Source organism: Sebastes fasciatus, chromosome 13 (genome assembly GCF_043250625.1).
Source record: "Sebastes fasciatus isolate fSebFas1 chromosome 13, fSebFas1.pri, whole genome shotgun sequence".
Lineage (NCBI taxonomy): Eukaryota > Metazoa > Chordata > Actinopteri > Perciformes > Sebastidae > Sebastes > Sebastes fasciatus.
Window position 1 is genome coordinate 11842395 of NC_133807.1, and position 18816 is coordinate 11861210.

General features: G+C 43.9%; 1 protein-coding gene across 6 annotated transcripts in view; it reads left to right on the plus strand.

Moving 5' to 3' along the window:
* mei1 (meiotic double-stranded break formation protein 1) overlaps window positions 1-18816 on the plus strand; it is a 75494-nt gene continuing 56678 nt past the window's right edge. For 4 of the 6 annotated variants that reach the window (XM_074655491.1, XM_074655490.1, XM_074655489.1 and 1 more), the window contains exons 1-7: window positions 1-119; window positions 310-467; window positions 1569-1692; window positions 4300-4350; window positions 6002-6075; window positions 6741-6846; window positions 14248-14457. In XM_074655491.1, the coding sequence (XP_074511592.1) occupies window positions 324-467; window positions 1569-1692; window positions 4300-4350; window positions 6002-6075; window positions 6741-6846; window positions 14248-14457 (709 nt within the window). In that variant the 5' untranslated portion in view covers window positions 1-119; window positions 310-323. The remainder of the gene's footprint in view (window positions 120-309; window positions 468-1568; window positions 1693-4299; window positions 4351-6001; window positions 6076-6740; window positions 6847-14247; window positions 14458-18816) is intronic. The other 2 variants (XM_074655492.1, XM_074655493.1) reach the window with 2 other exon arrangements.

An 18816-nucleotide genomic window follows, 5' to 3' on the forward strand; every position in this document is an offset into this window, starting at 1 on the left:
AAAAAGTGTGCCCGTGACCTGAGCGCGCGCAACTGCTAGCTAAAACCATGCAAACCATGAAACTGTCGTTGCCTAGGCTACATAACTGTCTGCTACATCACTTTTTAGTTTAATTAATGGTGAGTTTACTGACTTGGATAGATGTATTTGATGTTATAACGTTGTTAAAGGTATTTTAGGGAAAACCTTTTGGGAAAACCTTCAACTTATGTTTGTTTTTGAGGAGCACGATGCAAGCTGCTAGGGATAGCTAGCGTTTTAGTACTCACCTGCCTGACTTACAAAACGATTTGATATCTGTTTCAACAGGTGGAACGACCAAAATGACGAGCGTGGATATTATTAATGACAAAATCCATTTCAGGCATGACCCCAAGTGGAGCGGCCGCCTGGTGCCCGCAGAGGGAGGCGGGCTGCTGCTCTGTGTGGCCTGTGTCATTGAGATGATTGACAGTGAAGATATAGCGGTGAGCAGGGTCTGAATTTAACCTTTGTCCTCACCTCACAGTGGCAGGTCACTGGACATTTCTACAGGCCACTCATGTTTTCTGGCTGCCACTTCTGAAATCTAGGTAGAAAGCTTTAAAACTGTAAATACTGAGTCAGTGGTACCAGACTGAAGAATTATGGAATATATCATGTAACCTTAATCCATGACATTTCATTTTACAGGTCTGCAAATTTCATGGTAATTAGGTGATAATTAGCAAGTTACCTATTTGAAATTTCTTTGGAAATACTGCCAAATTACCCCAATATTTACCTCAAAATGTATCGAAAATTGCTTTATTATATACATAATTTAATAATTATATGCTAAAATAGTATATAATGGTTAAAATAGGCTTGAGAAGAGGCTGCTCTTCATCCGAGGTGGAAAACCAAAACTAATATACTCTTCTCATCAGGCACAGATCTCACCATTGTGTGACTTATTGTCTAAACAAATGCAACCTGGTAGCTCATGTCATGATTCAGGGAGTTTTTTTTTTTTTTTTTATGAAATGAAGTTATTTGCTAATAATTATCTTTTTCCCTGCAGACATGGAAATAAAGCAAAACAATTAACTTTGTATTCTTTTCCTGGAAATGTATTAAATAAATTACCAGCTATTGAGAAATGGCGGACCTGCAAAATGAAGAGTTATCATATATTTAATTTAGGCTTTTAGAATTGCTTTTTAAAAATGATATTTCTTAATATAAGGAAAACCTGTCTGCAGTGGTGGCAGGTTACCTGAAATGTTCACCTGCCACAGCCAACATTTACCCTGTATTTGGCAGGTGGCAGGTGCTAATTTCATTCCCTGGCGGTGAGGAATAACTTGTTTTATCTTACCTGAATATGAAGCTTTCCTTAACACACACCTAGCTGTAACTTATAATACACCATCCAGCCAAATAGTGCAATGATTATCTCCCAGCATTTCCTGTCTTAAGTACTTTTTTAGGATTTACCAGAAAGTATTCATGGAAAATAAATCATCCTGTTAATTTCCCTTGATGCCCAGGCTTTATTTACCCTCCCATCTCTCTCCCTCCCTCCTCCCTCTGTCTCTGCTGTACAGTCAGTGAGGAAGTCTTTTGCCTTGTCTGGCATCAGCGGGGTGCTGAAGTGTTCTCCGGGGGCCTTGAGAGAGCTGCTCCGACAGGACCACAGAGTCTCTCTGCATTTTACAGCTTCCCTACTGGGTGAGAAATAGTAGAACATGCAGCATGGGATTAAGATGTGAAGGAAGGACTAGCAAGAATGATTAGCAAGGACTGGGCTTTCATCTCTCACCTGTTCTCTCTCTGTTGGCACAGCTGATAAGTCATAGTGTGGGTATGTGTTTGGAAGGTTACTTAACAGAAAGTGTGACTGAGCATTGCACAGATCCTCCATTCAATATTGACCATAACTAACCAGCACTGGTTGTTCTGGACATCTTGATGGCTTGAGTTTGCTGTTATGAGCTTCCATCTTGCTCCACTGGGTCAGTCCATAGTGGTGCTCGTGCTGCAGTCACATCGCAGATTTTCTGCAAGGTCAGACTGAACAACCGAGACAATAGATTTGATCACATTACCTGAGCAGCACGACACAGAGGTATTCACAATATTCAACATAATACAGTTATATTAAAAATAAATTCACACAGATAATAGAGTTGACCTGCTTTTCTTTCATTTTATAGGCATAATGAAAGTACACTCTTGCCATCTGTGGTTCAAACCAATACATTGTATTCATTAAGTACAGGGTATTACATTTAGTTCCTGTTGATATAATTGATGTTCGTTTTTCCTGACCGCTAGATTAAATCAAATGCGAAATTGTATTGTCATTGCATAGTTTAATTATGTAAACTACTTGATTGTCTAAATACAGTCTAACTATTCTCTGCTGACTAAGCTATAAGCAGAGTATAAAACTGCATACCAATGCAATAATTACATATTATGATATGATTGAATCTATCTTGGATGTATAAAATCATCAATATTATGACAACCACCTCGTGAAGTCATCATGCTTGCGTACAGGGAGAGTCACTTTACTAGTCCTGTATTGTGGTTAGTACTTTTCGGCCAGGCCCAGTACATTATCCTTGCCACAATGAATTACTAAGTCTCCCATAGGACATGTTATGAGGATGGCAGGTAAAAAGCACTAGTGTGTTAGTTTATAAAATTCTTACTCTACAGCTGCTATAAGTATACCACAGTGTGTTTTTTATGGAACCAGCCTCATCACAGGATATTACAGATACTTACCTCCTCGCTGAATGAATTTCATGAGGTTATTGCAGCATGAAGTATTATGCCATTTGAGCTCTAATCAAATTAGGGAAATGAGAGGATATGTGGCAAAATGGTAAGCCGTTAAAAGCTCTGACCAATATAACAAGACATTAAAAGAGCCATTACAGTGCCTGTGGGATGGTCTGCTGAACTGAGCTTCACCATGTGCCAATGAGAGCGTAATCCAATATAAAGTATGCCTTTCATCTCCCCCACCACACATTGTCCTTTTTTACATGCTTGTAGGGTAGTATTTACAGACTCAGCCATTACAATCATTTACTATTTTTAACACGCTTGCTTCGTGACATGACTTTTTTGCTGCTACATGTGTTGGAAATTCTATAAAACTAGGCCCTGAAACACCAAGCCGACGAAGAAAAGGAATACTCGTACATGGAAAAGAAACTAACTAGGTTTAGAAGTATGGGAGCTTGACAAAACAGAGGATACAAGGTACAAGGAGATTCATATTGTTGAGTGTTGAGGTGTAATTGATCATGCTACAGTCTGTGTACCCAAATAGAACCTGTGTGACAGTCACAACAGTCACATCTACTGCATCTTGGGTTAACAGCCCTGACACACAAGCCGACAGTCAGCCGTCGGACAGTTTGGGGCCGTCGGGGAGCTAAGTGGTGAGTGAGAGTTGTGTGAAAATGGTCTGCAAATGCCGCTTTGTTTCATGTATGTATCATAACAAGGGCTTGTACTGTATATCCACAGTCCTCTGCCTTACGGTTGTGGAGAGTTATTTCCTCTCATGCAGGCGCATAACGTATGTGGTAGTTGGCCGTTGGCTGTCGTCACTGCGGTGTGTTCAAATGCAACTTGTCGGCCAAGACAAAGGTGAGGTGAGGCGACGCAGCAGTTGGCCTTCATCGCCTCTATTTCTTTGAAACAAAGCGGCGTTTGCTGACCATCTTTGCACCACTCTTAATCAACATTTAGCTTTATTCCAGATGGCCATGTTGTTGTGAAAAAATAAAAATTAGAAGAGCCTTCTGTGTGTATCCTCTTGACTTTACTGGTTTGCTTGCTTTCCTCTCGTCCGTTCCTCTTCTCGTGCACTGATTAGTTTAAGATGAACAGACAATCAGAGTGATTTCTCTCACCGACGGGCTCCGCCACTGATCAACATGCTGAATCGTCTGAAAAACCTCAGGCACGGGCAGACTAGAGGTGACGATGCGAGAAACTAAACCGACAGACGCTCACCGACGGCCCTAAACTGTCCGACGGCCGACCGTCGGCTTGGTATGTCAGGGCTTTTAACCCAAAATGCAGTAGATGCGACATTTGTGACTGTCACACAGGTTCCATTTGGGTACACAGACTGTACAGTATGATCAATTAGACCTCAACACTCAACAACATGAGTTCCTTTTTCATGTATGAATATTCATTTTTTAGCTTCCTTTTTCTTTTAATACCTCTGTGAGACCTCTGTACATCTCATTGGTTTTATGAAGCATGCTCTTTAAATCTAGCCTGTCATTTCTTTTCTGTCCTTAGGGATGCTTCACACCATGGAGGACCCAGCCACTCTGGAAAAGGTTGACCAAGGTGAGGAGATGCCTCTTTGTGGTTTGGATGATATGTGTGTGTGTGCGTGTATGCACCCATACACCCTACTCACATTACACTCACACAGACTTGTTATGTAGTTGTTATAATGCAGACAGTGTGAGAGTGCACAAAGGCTATGAGTCACTCTTTATCTCAAAGACACGTACATGATAACTCTCTTTATGACTGTGATAATGGTCACTGCTGGTTACTAAGGTGATCTTACATTTGCTCCACATACCAGTTTCTAAATTTAACATTTTTGAAGGCTTTGACCTCATTTCATTGATATTCATTCACTGCTCCACTTTGCAGTACCTTTTCTCTTTGTATTTAATGATCAGTGTAGGCTGCTATATGCAGATTTGTTTGTCTGAATGTTGGCCTCTCAGTGAACTAGCTGTTTTTAGCGCACAGTCAGATTCGTCTCACTGCAGCGAAGTCCTCCAAAATGCAAAAATGTTTGGCTAAGTACAAATGACAGAATGATTTTATGGTAGCTGCCTCAAAATGCCTTGGGGACCACTTGCTGTAATAGTTAGCAGAGTGCTTGAAATTTGACACTGCTTTTGCTCTTTGCACAGAGAATGTGGGAAGAACCCATTTTGAAACTCATTTGAGCCCTATAAATAATGCAGTCATAATGTATGTGCATGTGAGGAGAAATGAAGAAGGGGATGAGAAAGACAGGAATCTTCCAGAACCTTTCTAACATCAGCTAAGCAGTCATGTAAAGCAGCCAACGTAATGAGAGCTTTGGTTTTAGCTGAGAGGTACTGTAAACCTGCATATTGTCCTTATAACATCAGAACAGTGGGAAACTCCAGGGTCTGAAATGTGAAGCCAATGCGGAAGTGCCTTAAACTTGCATTCTTTCTAATAGCCAGCAGGGGGCGACTCCTCTGGTTGCAAAAAGAAGTCTGATTGTATAGAAGTATATGAGAAAATGAGCCTACTTCTCACTTGATTTATTACCTCAGTAAACATTGTAAACATGAGTTTATGGTCTCAATCGCTAGTTTCAAGTCTTCTTAAATACAGCATGACGTTCATTTAGTAAACTATGGTCCCATTTAGAGTCAAATAGACCAGGCTACCTTGTGATTGACAGGTCGCTACCACGGCATTGGGAGTTGTCCGTGTTTTCGTCTTACAAATGAAAGTTAGTTATAACCTTTTTGGTCGCCTAAAAATGTCTTATTCAGCATTCGGTTGTGCTTAGCTCCAAGATGGTGGATACCAAAATGCCAAACTTGAGGCTTCAAAACGATAGTCCACAAACCATTGGGTGATGTCACAGTGACTACGTCCACTTATATACAGTCTATGCATCAGAAACAATATGGGCTATTGGTAGCATATAATGACTTCAGATCTAGTCCTATAAACTCTAAGGCACAACCCACGTTGTCACTGTTACTCACAAAATAAACATTGATTAAACAAAATCCATTACTCATTGATATTAATAAATACAACAAACTTTATTTATTTTTTTCTCTTTCTCATAATTGCAGAGATTTTCCTATAGAAGTGTGAAACTGTACTGAACTGTGATGTTTATTTAATGAATGCTTCTCTTTGTTTTTTATGTTTGATGTTTGTCTCTGTGTAAACGCTTGTGTTTGTGTATGTTTGCGTGTGCCAGTGCTGGTTCAGCTGCTTTTGGAGCTCCAGTGTGAGCTGTCGTATCGCTTTGTTTTGGATGAGATACACAAACAGGTGAGTCGAACACATTTACAGACATATAGAGAAACACCTGCTCATCTACACATGCAGGCACAGGCAGAACACGCATCAACACCGTAAAATATTTAACAGCGCTTGTAAAATTAACAACATATCCTCCCAAGGCCGTTTGGCAAACAGACTGCGTGCTTTTCCCCCTCTTTCTGCTGTTGTGTCACCTCTGGGGGAGGCAGTAGTGGAAAAGCACCATTCAGCTGCAGGTGGATAATAGTAAAGCTGTGTATACGGATGATGACAGAGGGGTATAACACCAGGTAGAGGTGCCGACAGGTCTCATATATGTTACTAGAATAGAGCCTGATTAGAATGTTTTAAGGAAAATACTGGAGTACTGGAAAAAGAAGCAGGTTATTTTTCTGAGTTCTGAAAAACAACTGAATTATAGATTAATATGTAAGAGACCTGGATTATACATTGGGGTGTTGTAGTACTTATAGCTGGATTTATTTTAAACATAATATAAAATGAAAATCATAGATATAATTGTGGAAGTCACATTTTTTTCATGTCTGCTGTGCTGCTACAATAATAACAACTATATAAGATGTATAGGACATATGCTGTGAAGCTTTAATAAATATGTGCCTTTACATTCTTGTATATCTATTGTAATTGATTTTGTGCACATCTCTGTCCAGCTGAGTGACCAGCTCTGTGTGAAGGGTTTCCAGCCCACCTTCAACTTCTTGGGGAACCTGGTGGAAGCCGTCCCCAACGTGGCCCACAGTCTGGTGACTCAGTATGGTGAGACACTGCAACAGACACACAGTCGCATCTCACAGTTATATATACAGGCACTAGTGTACAAACAGCAGCGTGCATGCACCAAACGCTGCTGTTTTGAAATATAAGAGTCCACTTTGGTGTCAACATTGCTTTATTAGAGGCAGGGCTGACCCAAATGTTTCGAAGCATCGACCGTTGCCATGGTATTCAACCTACAAATCATATCATCTATTCGAATGCTTCGTTTCTTCATTTTTTTTCATTTATTATTTATAAGTATGTAATAATAATGTATAAATCCCCAAATAGCCCATGAAATAAGGAATAATCACACAACATTATTTATTATTCATATTCAACATTAGTTATTATTAGTTATTCTCAGAGGGCTATCGCTGTTTGTTTTGTGTAGAGGTGTGTGTGTGTTTACAGTAGTGCGGTAGCGGCACTGTCCCGGGCACTGAAACAGGGGAGATGGAGACCGACAGACTGCTCTGCGAAGCTTCGAATACCTTTGAATATTTCTCAACAAAGTTTCGAAGCCCAAAAAACAGTATTCGGGAAAGCCCAAGTTAGAGGCTCACAGCATTCTGCCTGGTCAAGTTTGTTGATACTGGATGTCATGCTGCCACCCCATGTAAAGGCAGATGAGGTGGTTTGGCACTGGAAAACTTTTAAAAGGGATGCTGAAAAAAACAGGTTGATAAATAGTGCAAAAAAAGTGACGTTTATTAACAAAAGTTCACTGAAACAAAAGGCAAAAATAAAATCCGGGAAATTCAATGAAACTCCATTTAAACTAAATCAAAAGAACACCAAACAAAAGAAAACTGCAGCCTCTCAGCAAGTTGTTCACTCTTCTCTCCCCCCTTACCTATCTCATCATACCTCTTAACAGTGACCAGTCCCTCCCCTCTAAGAGGACATAACGAGGCAAACCTGGCTGCACTCTCTTTGATTGAGCTGCTGATCCACCCCAACATCCCAGGCAGAACAACAAAATCCCATGAACCCACAGAACAAACCAAACAAGCCTGAGTCATCCATACACACTACTTGACAATTTATCAAATAAACTTAAACATTGGACTGAAATCAACAATTAAGCAGACACAAAACACCGTTCACCCCGGGGAACAGGGCCCAGTGGAAAGGGAGAAAGGCAGGCTTTTCACATTGGACAAAAGGGTGATGTATTTATTTATTTAGTTACTGAGATATTGGCATTTAGTGAGTTGCATATAGGGGTGGGCGGTATGGCCAAAATATTCTATCACAATATGTCATTTTATGTCACGGTAATGGTATGTATCACGATACAGTAATTGTTCAGTGAATCCAATTAAGAAATGCTCAAAATAACCGTACCATACGTCATCACATTTGAATATATTCTTCTTTTATTTGGAACTTCCATACAAACAAAAACAACAGCCTCACATTAGACAACACTTCAGTTAAAAACAAAAGACTCAAAACAATAAAACTAAAATTCTTTCCAAATGGAAGCTTTATGGTTCCTGAAAACAATAATTTCAAGTCTTTTGAAGGTTAACAGGTGCAAATAAATACCAGCCTGACTTGAGTCAGTGCAATAGCCTATACAAATCACACAAATTTGTATTTTAGAGTGTACCAAAAGAGAAAAGACTCTGACCTTTCCTGCAGGATTTGCTCATCTTTCATTTCAAAAAGTTGACACTGTCAAAATAAACTACAGCGTGCAATTGTCTGGTAATTATCTAGCCAGAGTTCTTCCTCATCTTGGGTAGGTTGGGATGCCTCCTCCTGCTCTACTCATAGCTCTACTTCACTCTCTTCCTCCATGTCTGCCCAAATCACGTTACCTTGCGAGGCAGCTGGATTTGCGAGATCTCGCAAGATTAGCTACCGCGGTGGAAACGGTATTGCCAAATATCTACCGGTGGACACATTTCTACCATTGCATGGTATATACTACCATATCTTTTACGGGGAGAACAGCAAATCCATAAAGACATTTGGTTTGGGTCGGTTTTATAAATGCAAATGAGTTCGGATCAGGTCAGATCTCAGATGGCTCATCATGCCGTCACACCTCTCATGTCTATCTTCTGTGCCATCTAAGAAACTGGATAGAAAAATAATACGACACACTGGGGCAATTCGCCTCATAAGCTGAGACCCACATATATATTAGAAATATTACAGTTCACCTTGAATGTAAGAGAAGGATATGAAAGAATATTTCATTTTCAGCATCCCTTGTTCTCTCTGCACAGAGATATCCACAATTTACAGCCTATTTTGACCTTTTCAATTACATCCCTAATGCATAGAAATAGTTGTACTGTGTCCACTTTTTAAAAATAGTCATCCATATTCCTTCTGCTTCTGAGAAATGTGAAAAAGTCACAAAACTGTATTTTTCATACCCTTTCCCCTGCACTTTCTCAATTCAATCTCTCCAGCAGCGATGACCTTTTCAATTACGCCCCAGCTGCATTGAGATATCCGTGCGGCGTACATACTTAAAATTCTATCTGCATTGCCAATGCCATGCCAGCTTGCTGAAAAAAGCTACAAAAGTTACAAATACATGTTCATCCAACCTTTCCCCTGAAATTGCCCATATATATATGGATATATTTATATGTTTTTGTACAATTCTGCAGTGTAGTGATGCATAACGATTTAATCTCTCCTACAACTACCTGTAGGATGTTTGTCTCATACTGAACCATTACGCCTCTCTGTTTAATAGGCGCCGTTAATCAACGTCAAGTGTGTGTGTGTGTGTGTGTGTGTGTTGTATTGTGTTTGTGTCATGCCTGAATGCTTATTTTTACAGGCGAGAGTGGATGTAGCAGCAGGCAGCGTAGTTATTTTACTATGCTACGTGTGTCCACCTTCATGTATTTTTATGAGTTTAACAAGCTCCCCTGAACAGCCTATGGTGGTGGCGGCGGGTTGTTGTGATGCTGATGAGAGATGCGGGCTGCCTCTATTGACTGTGTGTGCCTGTCTGCGGCCTGTCACTCAACAAGTCTCTGTGGGGCTGTTTGGACTAATGACAACAGCACGGCAATGACAACACAAGCCCAGAGCACCCGACACATATCGCTCCCTCTCTGACTTGCTGTCTGCCTGTCTATCTAACTGATTAACCCCTCTGTTTTTCTCACCCCTTTGCTTTTCTCTGCCTGAATCTTTCTTTTATTCTCTCTCTCTCTCTGTGTATTGTCTTACTCCCTTAGGTCCTAACTGAGGATACAGACAAATGAGTGAGCAGGGAGGGAAGATGAAGCATTAATGAGTTAAGGAAAGAGGAAGGCAGGCAAAGATAACAAGGGGGGAAAGGAATATAGTACAGGCTGCAGTGTTTCTCACAGGTTGAGATGATCAAAGCTCCAAAGTCCAACAGTGAAGTCATTAAGGACATAATATCTCTACACAGACTACACATTAATGCACCATTTTGGCAGATCAGTCTGCACTTTCAGCTTTATTTCTATGCAGACATTTGAAAGAAAAATGAATAAAAGTGGACCAAACGAATGCATTTTATTAGGGGGAAACACTGGAAGCTGAAAGTGTAAAAAGCCATAGAAAGGCTTAGTTAAGCAGGCTGAAGAAAGAGTGAAAAACAACAGAAGAATACTGTAGAAAGCAGATCACAAGACGAACAGAGAGTGGTACAGTAGTTCACAGCGTCACAGTGGGGCAGTAAAACAGTAAACAAGGCAAGCGGAAATTAACCTTTGTTTTTCTCTTTTTAGAGAAAGCAAAAGAAAAACGCTTTTTTGTTTCAGTTCTTTCTGCGTCTGTCTCTGTTTGTATTCATGTGTCATAGAATGTGGTGTTAACAATAGTAAGGCTTTTATTTTCCACCCATCCTTTTACCACTCTTAAATTGCGTTCTTCCATTTCCGTCCTCTGCTTGTGGAGGTCTTATCTCCCTCCTCTCCCCCTCTCCTTTCTTTGCTCTCTCCTCTCTTTATGCCTGGCTCTCATCTTGGCCGCCTCATATATTTTGGTTTAATCAAACATGTCTGGAAGCCTCTCCTACCTTACATCAGCTCCACGGAGCAGCTGGGTTCGGGCTTGGTTCTCCTACTCTGTCATCTCTTTCTCTCTCTCTTCTACACCCGCTGACTCTCTGTAGCTCTGTCTGCTTCCACCTCCAGTGCTGCCAGGCACTTAAACACTGTTTATTCCTCTGTTCTCATAGACCCTCTTTGCTTCTCTTTCCTCTCTCTAGCCACTTCTGTCTCTCTCTGTCTGTGTCTCACCTTCCATCATGTGTACCCTTATTTTTCCTTTGATTCTGAAGTACTTATTATAGCTGTCATGCAAACACTCATGGTTATCTTACTCACAGTAAGATAACCATAAGATAACCACGTAAAAATGGTGAGGAACATTTATGCACAAATTCACTTTTCTCATGAGTTATAGATAAAGCCTATTCTGAATTGGGTCGCGATGGTTTGTCATTTTTAAAAAATAGGGTCCCCATAATAAAAGTTTGGGAAGCACTGATTTATAGTATATTCTTGATAATTTCTGAGATACAAAATGAGTTATAAACATAGTTGATGATATCAGAGTGCTTTAGTTGTAGTTAAAAACTACATTTACAAAGCTTCTTCCATTTGAGTCACTGTGAACCATGTAAATGTCTTCATTTCATTAGTACAGTTTGTTTGGACATTTCAGGGCAAAAACAATAGTGATGTTAAAGAGACTAATTCTTTGTCATCCTAAAGTCACATACTGTACATGCACACAAATACTGTCGGCCATGTGCAACAAATCCACTCTGTATATGTATCTATAATTCCTCTCTCTCCATGTCTTACTTTTGTCCTTCTCAACTCTCTTTTCCCCTCTTTTGTTGTGACTCTTCAGTGGATGACTCTCCCTCCCTGCTTCTGTCTCATACTCTCTCACTCTTTCTCTCTTTCTCTAACCATCCCTTTCTGCCTCTACCTGTCTCCTCTTATCTTTCTCTTTTGCACCATCACTCTCTCCATGAGGGTCTCTCTATCATCTGTCTTTCTCTTTTTCCCTTCTTTTGATTCTGGATCATGCTCTCTCTGTCAGAGAGCCAAACCCGTGAGTCTCTAGCTCCTGTCTGCTGTGCTCAGAGGAGAAGAAGAGACTCCTGTCCTACGCCTATGTATTTTTTTAATCTCCCTTTCTCACTCTCTCTTCCGCCTGCCATTTCACTACGCTCTCTTCTCAATAGCCTATCTTCAATCCTTTAATCTTCATGGCAACTTTCCCTCCAGTGTTGGCTCTGCCATTGTCTGTCACAGCTAAAGCGGTTGTTCAGGTAAAACTCACAATCACACTTTGTTCCCAGCGGTTTGCTCCAATTCCATGTTGTCATCTCGCTGCTCTCATTGTTGTCTGTGCTTTCTTTCACAATATATTACCTTTAACTCTCTTCTGGATATCTTTGTCTGCTCCCCCTTATCTTAAAGGGTAACTTTGGTATGTTTCAACCTTTCCCATGTTTTAGTGTCTAAGTTACTAATGGGGGCAGCAATTTTTGAAATTCGTCCAGTATTGAGCAAGAGCGCTGCTGGTGGCAGCCTCAAAACAGGCTGCAATGTAATCAGTAATCGAGACTTGGCTAGACACAATAACAAACAGACCGGGTCAAGCAAAAGGTAAAGAAAAAGTTTTTATTCCTCTGTAGGATCCTTTCCATAATGTTGTCAGACACTTTTTTTTTTTTTTTTTTTAAGATAATTTTTTGGGGGCTTTTATTGCTTTATTGACGGAGACAGAGATCGTTTTTGAAAGGGGGAGAGCGAGAGGGGATGACATGCAGCAAAGGGCCACAGGTCGGATTCGAACCCCGGGCCGCTGCAATAAGGACTTAGCCTTGGTACATGGGGCGCCCACTCTACCAGGTGAGCTGCCGCAGCGCCCCTTGTCAGACACTTTTAATAACAATCTGAGCCTGTCAGCGGCAAAAACAATCACCTTTAGTGGACGTAAATTGACTGTGCGCTTTTGCCAGGATTACATTGCAGCCTGTTTCAAGGCTGCCGGCTGCAGCGCTCCCACTCAATTCTGGATCAGTTTTAAAAATTGTTGTCCCCATTAGCCACTTGGACACAAAAACATGGGAAAATAGGGTCCAGGTTGAAAAATACCAAAGTTACCTTTAACACGAGGATTGCCAGGCTCTTTAGGGGTACTATTTTCTTCAAATCCCACACTAAAGAGCATCTGTATCCTTTTGTTCGTGGTGATGGGACATTAATGCCTCATCAGTCTCCCTCTCTTTGTGATGCCTCAGGCTATGCTGCTGTGTTTCCATAGCACAGCAATGACATCAGTCAATACGCAGCCCCCACACACCATACACAGCTAGAACCTACATAAATTACTGGTATACTCTTAGCAGTGTAAAATGTGCTATTTTCATATCATATCTATTTTTTAGAAAAAAATATTTTCACTCCGCCACCCGATGCAGTAATAGTCCATGGCGAAGCAAAAGTACCGGAACAAAATGTTGTTGTTGAAAGGCTAAATACCAACAAATATGGATTGAAGCAGAATATTTCATTAGATAAAAACAAAGTGTGAATTTTGGAAATGGTTACATCTACCTTTTTTCAATACATTTTGACTTTTGGACTGAAGACTTGAGACAGTTACAGAGAGAGGACGGAGCACCGCGTAGCTCACTGTGTGTGAGAGAGAGAGAGAGAGAGAGAGAGAGAGAGAGAAGGTGGACTGCACGCAATGTTTTCTGTAAGTTATTAATAATGATTCAAATGTCAACGTTATGAATGAAGCGTCAAGCTATTCAGTAAAGCCTTAAATTATATATGCGTATAGTGCACACAGAGGACAGTGGTTATAAGTGCATGTGAGTGAATATTGGCGTGCAAATGAGTATCTGTGTCCCATTCATTGTCTCAATGCGCTTATAGGGCCATTATGCAAATGCATCAATTCAGCTGCCGGAGGAGAGTTGGAGTAGAGGACCAACAACCAACTGGTGCTATTCCTGGCGACTAAAGGGGGCTTTTGTCATAAAAAAAAACAATCTATTTTGTTTTCTAAATGTTATTCGATCAATATGACAATACAGGCATGTGCAGAGTAGGTATTTAGGAAAAGTCAGGGCAGGGCTATCGTACACAATGTAATGTAATTCAAATTTTGGAACCACAACGTTAAATGGCGTGGGCTATGGCGGTCCTAGTATTAAGATATGGGTATCTGTAAGACACATAACTAGATTAAACACACTTTATTTGATTTGTTGCATTTATATGTAAGATATTTATTTGCTTTGGTTGCACTAACCCAGGTTCCCCTCATGATCATGAATGTATCCTTCATTTTATTCTTCTAATCCTTCTGTTTGTCTTTGTGTTTACTCATCTGTCTCCCATCTCTGTCCACCAGTCCCCTTACTGGAGCACCTGTGCTCGGCCATGCTTTACCCAGATGAAGCTCTGAAAGCCTCGGCCCTGTATGTGTGGATCAAACTGTTTGGGACAGCCGGGGGCTCGGTTGCTCAGTCCTTGCCCAGTGCCATCAGGGAGAGAGTGTGTATCCTGTTGCTTCAGACTTTGGCCAATGCCAGCTCCCCCCAACTCATCAATAACTGCGTTGGTGAGAAAAAAACATCTGTCACGTATTTTATTATTCAGCTGTCTGGAGCAAAGCCAAGATATATTCGATATTAAAATATTCTTCTTGAACTGAAAGTTTTCATGACTTTTTAGACATACTTTTTTCAAAATGACTGTGTAAAAGTATACTCGAGAGCATCATTAGCTGCCTGGATGGAAAATGATTGGCCTCATTTAAATTTATTGAGCACTAGATAGACTAAGTGAGATTGAGTTGCTATCTTCTAAAGGTTTGAAGTTGTTGAGATCAGTACAGCATGCTTAAGCTCAGGCAAGCATGAAAAATACAATAATGGAGCCGAGATAAGGGGAGGATGTTATTAAAAATGGATGAAAATTTGAGCTGAGCACAAAAGCAACTAGTTTGGTGACAGAATGAGTGGATGGCTATTATGAATTTGTAGTCATGTATGAAACATAACCTCACTCCCAGCTGCCTGGCAGAGCATCAGGGCGAGGACTAATAGAGTGTGGACTTAAAAGAGGAGTAAAAGACTTTAGAGTGGCAATTATGTTGTTTTACATCAGTTGAATTTGCCAACTATTGTTTCATCATAAGAGATCTCCACTAGTTGGAAGGGGTTATTAATAATGAAAAAGAGCGGTTTGTTTGTTTTAGATAAGCTAAAAGGCAATAAAATAACCCGTCCATCATCGTCTTTCTCAGTGAAGAGCCAGAATCTACTGAAGGGTGAGGCTCGATGGAGAAAGAGGAGGGATTATACGAAGATGAAAGAGTGTTGCTATCTTGTTGAAATTATGAGTTATAAGGATAATAAGCACATAATAAGCTCGCCAGCGTGTGCAGCGGGTGATAACCAGTATGGAGTTATTGAAAAGGAAAGTCATTATTATCCTCTAGAAAGTTTAAATTGTTTTATCACTGTATTAACTTTGGAGAGAGGTGGGATGCACTGTGGGTTTGTAATAGAGGTGTGAGGTCAGTTCGCTCCAGCTTTTAGAGTAGCTGCAGTTGAGCTTTTGCTGTCGTTGTTTGTGTAATTTTTTAGTTGATTTAATCTTAATAGGCTTACCCTCACCAGCCCCGGTGAGAGCAGCAACATGGAGGAATTAAACTGGATTATTATTCATTTTTCTTCAGCGCTGTATTATGTCGAGTTTTCAAGATATTTCCATGAAAAGAAAATATGCTTTTTATAATGTTTAAAAATGATTTCTTGTGTTTTGTTTTATTACTTTGTGTCCAGATGGCTGGAAAGGAAAACTAAATCCATGCAGCAGGGCAACATTTAATTGCTAATTACATAACTGTCGTGTGGTGAGTTTTCTATATGACCCAAACGCAGAGTAACCAGCAGGAACGGAAGTTCTTTAAACAAAAGCGAGCTTTAATTCAGCTGACAAAATCCAGAAATCACAAAACAAGGAGGGGAACAAAGTACAAATGAAAACACACCAAAACCAAACTGAGAACAAAAACAAAACTACAAACCAGAGGGTGCGAGAGTCACGGGCAGGAGGAACACTAGGAACACTAGGAACACTAGGAACACGGAGGAACACTAGGAACACGGAAGACAAGGGACTGGGAAGACAAGTACGAACCAACAAGGACAGAGGGGAAACACACAGGCTTAAATAACAGACAAGATTACACACAGGTGAAACAAATCAGGGCGGGGCAGACAATCAACCAAAAGGCGGGAAAACAGACAAAGGAAGGAAGTAAACCCAGACAAGACACAGGAGGAGTGAATCACCAAAATAAAACAGGAAACACCGGAAATACCTACAAATAAACCACATCCAAAACCACAACAGTTCACAACAACAAGCTGGCACAGCCAGAACACAACATAGCCCCCCCCCTCAAGGGACGGATCCCAGACGTTCCACAACCAGAACCGGGTGGGCGGAGGGGGGCCCGGAGGAGGGACTCCAGGAACCCTGGGCACCGACCATCTCAGGCGGACGGCCCGAGGGCAAAACCGGGACAGAGCCTGGGAACTCGGGCGGACGGCCCGAGGGCAGGGCAGAGTCCGAACCGAGAAACTCCGGCAGACAACCCGGGGGCAAGGCAGAGTCAGATCCGGGAAACTCAGTCGGACGGCCCGGGGACAGAACCGGGACAGAGTCTGGGAACTCGGGCGGACGGCCCGGAGGCAGGGCAGAGTCCGAACCGAGAAACTCCGGCAGATGACCCGGGGGCAAGGCAGAGCCAGAGCCGGGAAACTCGGGCGGACGACCCGGGGGCAAGGCAGAGCCAGAGCCGGGGAACCCGGGGTCCCGGAACCGCGGCCCAGCAGTCACAGGAACCAGGTTTTTGGGCTGAAACCCAGGCGAAACAGGAGGTGACGGTTGCGACCCAACCGGCGAACCAGACGGAACAGCAGGTGGCGGTTGCGGACCAACCGGCGAATCAGCCGGTGGCGGTTGCGGACCAACCGGCGAATCAGACGGTGGAGGTTGCGGCCCAACCGGAACAGCAGGTGACGGTTGCGGCCCAACCGGAACAGCAGGTGACGGTTGCGGCCCAACCGGAACAGCAGGTGGAGGTTGCGGCCCAACCGGAACAGCAGGTGGAGGTTGCGACCCAACCGGAAAAGCAAGTGGAGGTTGCGGCCCAACCGGAAAAACAGGTGAAGGTTGCGGCCCAACCGGAACAACAGGTGGCGGGTGCGACCCAACCGGAACAGCAGGTGGCGGTTGCAACCCAACCGGAACAGCAGATGGCGATTGCGGCCCAACCGGTAAAGCAGGTGGCGGTTGCGACCCAACCGGAACAGCAGGTGGAGGTTGCGACCCAACCGGAACAGCAGGTGACGGTTGCGACCCAACCGGAACAGCAGGTGACGGTTGCGACCCAACCGGAACAGCAGGTGACGGTTGCGACCCAACCGGAACAGCAGGTGGCGGTTGCGACCCAACCGGAACAGCAGGTGGCGGTTGAGACCCAACCGGAACAGCAGCAGCAGGTGGCGGTTGCGGCCCAACCGAAACGGAGGTCGACCCGACCCCCGACAGGAGACGTGGAGCGGAGGTCGACCCGACCCCCGACAGGAGACGTGGAGCGGAGGTCAGCCGGACCCCCGACAGGACACTTGGAACAGAAGTCGGCCGGACCACCGACAGGATACTTGGAACAGAAGTCGGCCGGACCACCGACAGGATACTTGGAACAGAAGTCGGCCGGACCACCGACAGGATACTTGGAACAGAAGTCGGCCGGACCACCGACAGGATACTTGGAACAGGAGTCGACCGGACCGCCGACAGAAGACGTGGAGCGGAGGTCGACCGGACCGCCGACAGGACACATGGAACAGAAGTCGACCGGACCACCGACAGGACACGTGGAACAGGAGTCGGCCGGAACGCCGACAGGACACGTGGAACCGGAGTCAGCCGGACCGCCGACAGGACACGTGGAACAGGAGTCGACCGGACCGCCGACAGGACACGTGGAACAGGAGTCGACCGGACCGCCGACAGGACACGTTGAACAGGAGTCGACCGGACCGCCGACAGGACACGTGGAACAGGAGTCGACCGGACCGCCGACAGGACACGTTGAACAGGAGTCGACCGGACCGCCGACAGGACACGTGGAACAGGAGTCGACCGGACCGCCGACAGGACACGTGGAACAGGAGTCGACCGGACCGCCGACAGGACACGTGGAACAGGAGTCGACCGGACCGCCGACAGGACACGTGGAACAGGAGTCGACCGGACCGCCGACAGGACACGTGGAGCAGGAGTCGGCCGAACCGCCGACAGGACACGTGGAGCAGGAGTCGGCCGGACCGCCGACAGGACACGTGGAGCAGGAGTCGGCCGGACCTCCGACAGGACGCTTGGAGCAGAGGTCTGCCGGACCTCCGACAGGACGCTTGGAGCAGAGGTCGGCCGGACCTCTGACAGGACGCTTGGAGCAGAGGTCTGCCGGACCTCCGACAGGACGCTTGGAGCAGAGGTCGACCTGACCTCCGACAGGAAACTTGGAGCAGAGGTCAGCCGGACCTCCGACACAGGAGTAGACTTGGATTTGGATGGAACACTGAGCAATTTAGGAGAACGCCGCCTCTGGGACCCACGCTTCCCTCTGTGAGATCCCACCCCTAGCATGACCTCTGGCTCGAAGCTAGTGTCCTGGATGCCAGCATGGCGAGGAGCAGACTGGAAACTCCGTGGGCCTCCCAGGGCAAGGCGGGTTCCCAAGAACCGATCCGGGGCTGATGCTAGCCTAGAGCTAGCTGACTGCTGGGGCATGGGCCGGAAGCTCAGGAAGCCAACAGGCCGGGGCTGAGGCTGATGCTCGGGCCGAATCCGGATGCCCAAAAAGGCATAAAAGCTCTCTGCTGGGGTCATTATTTAG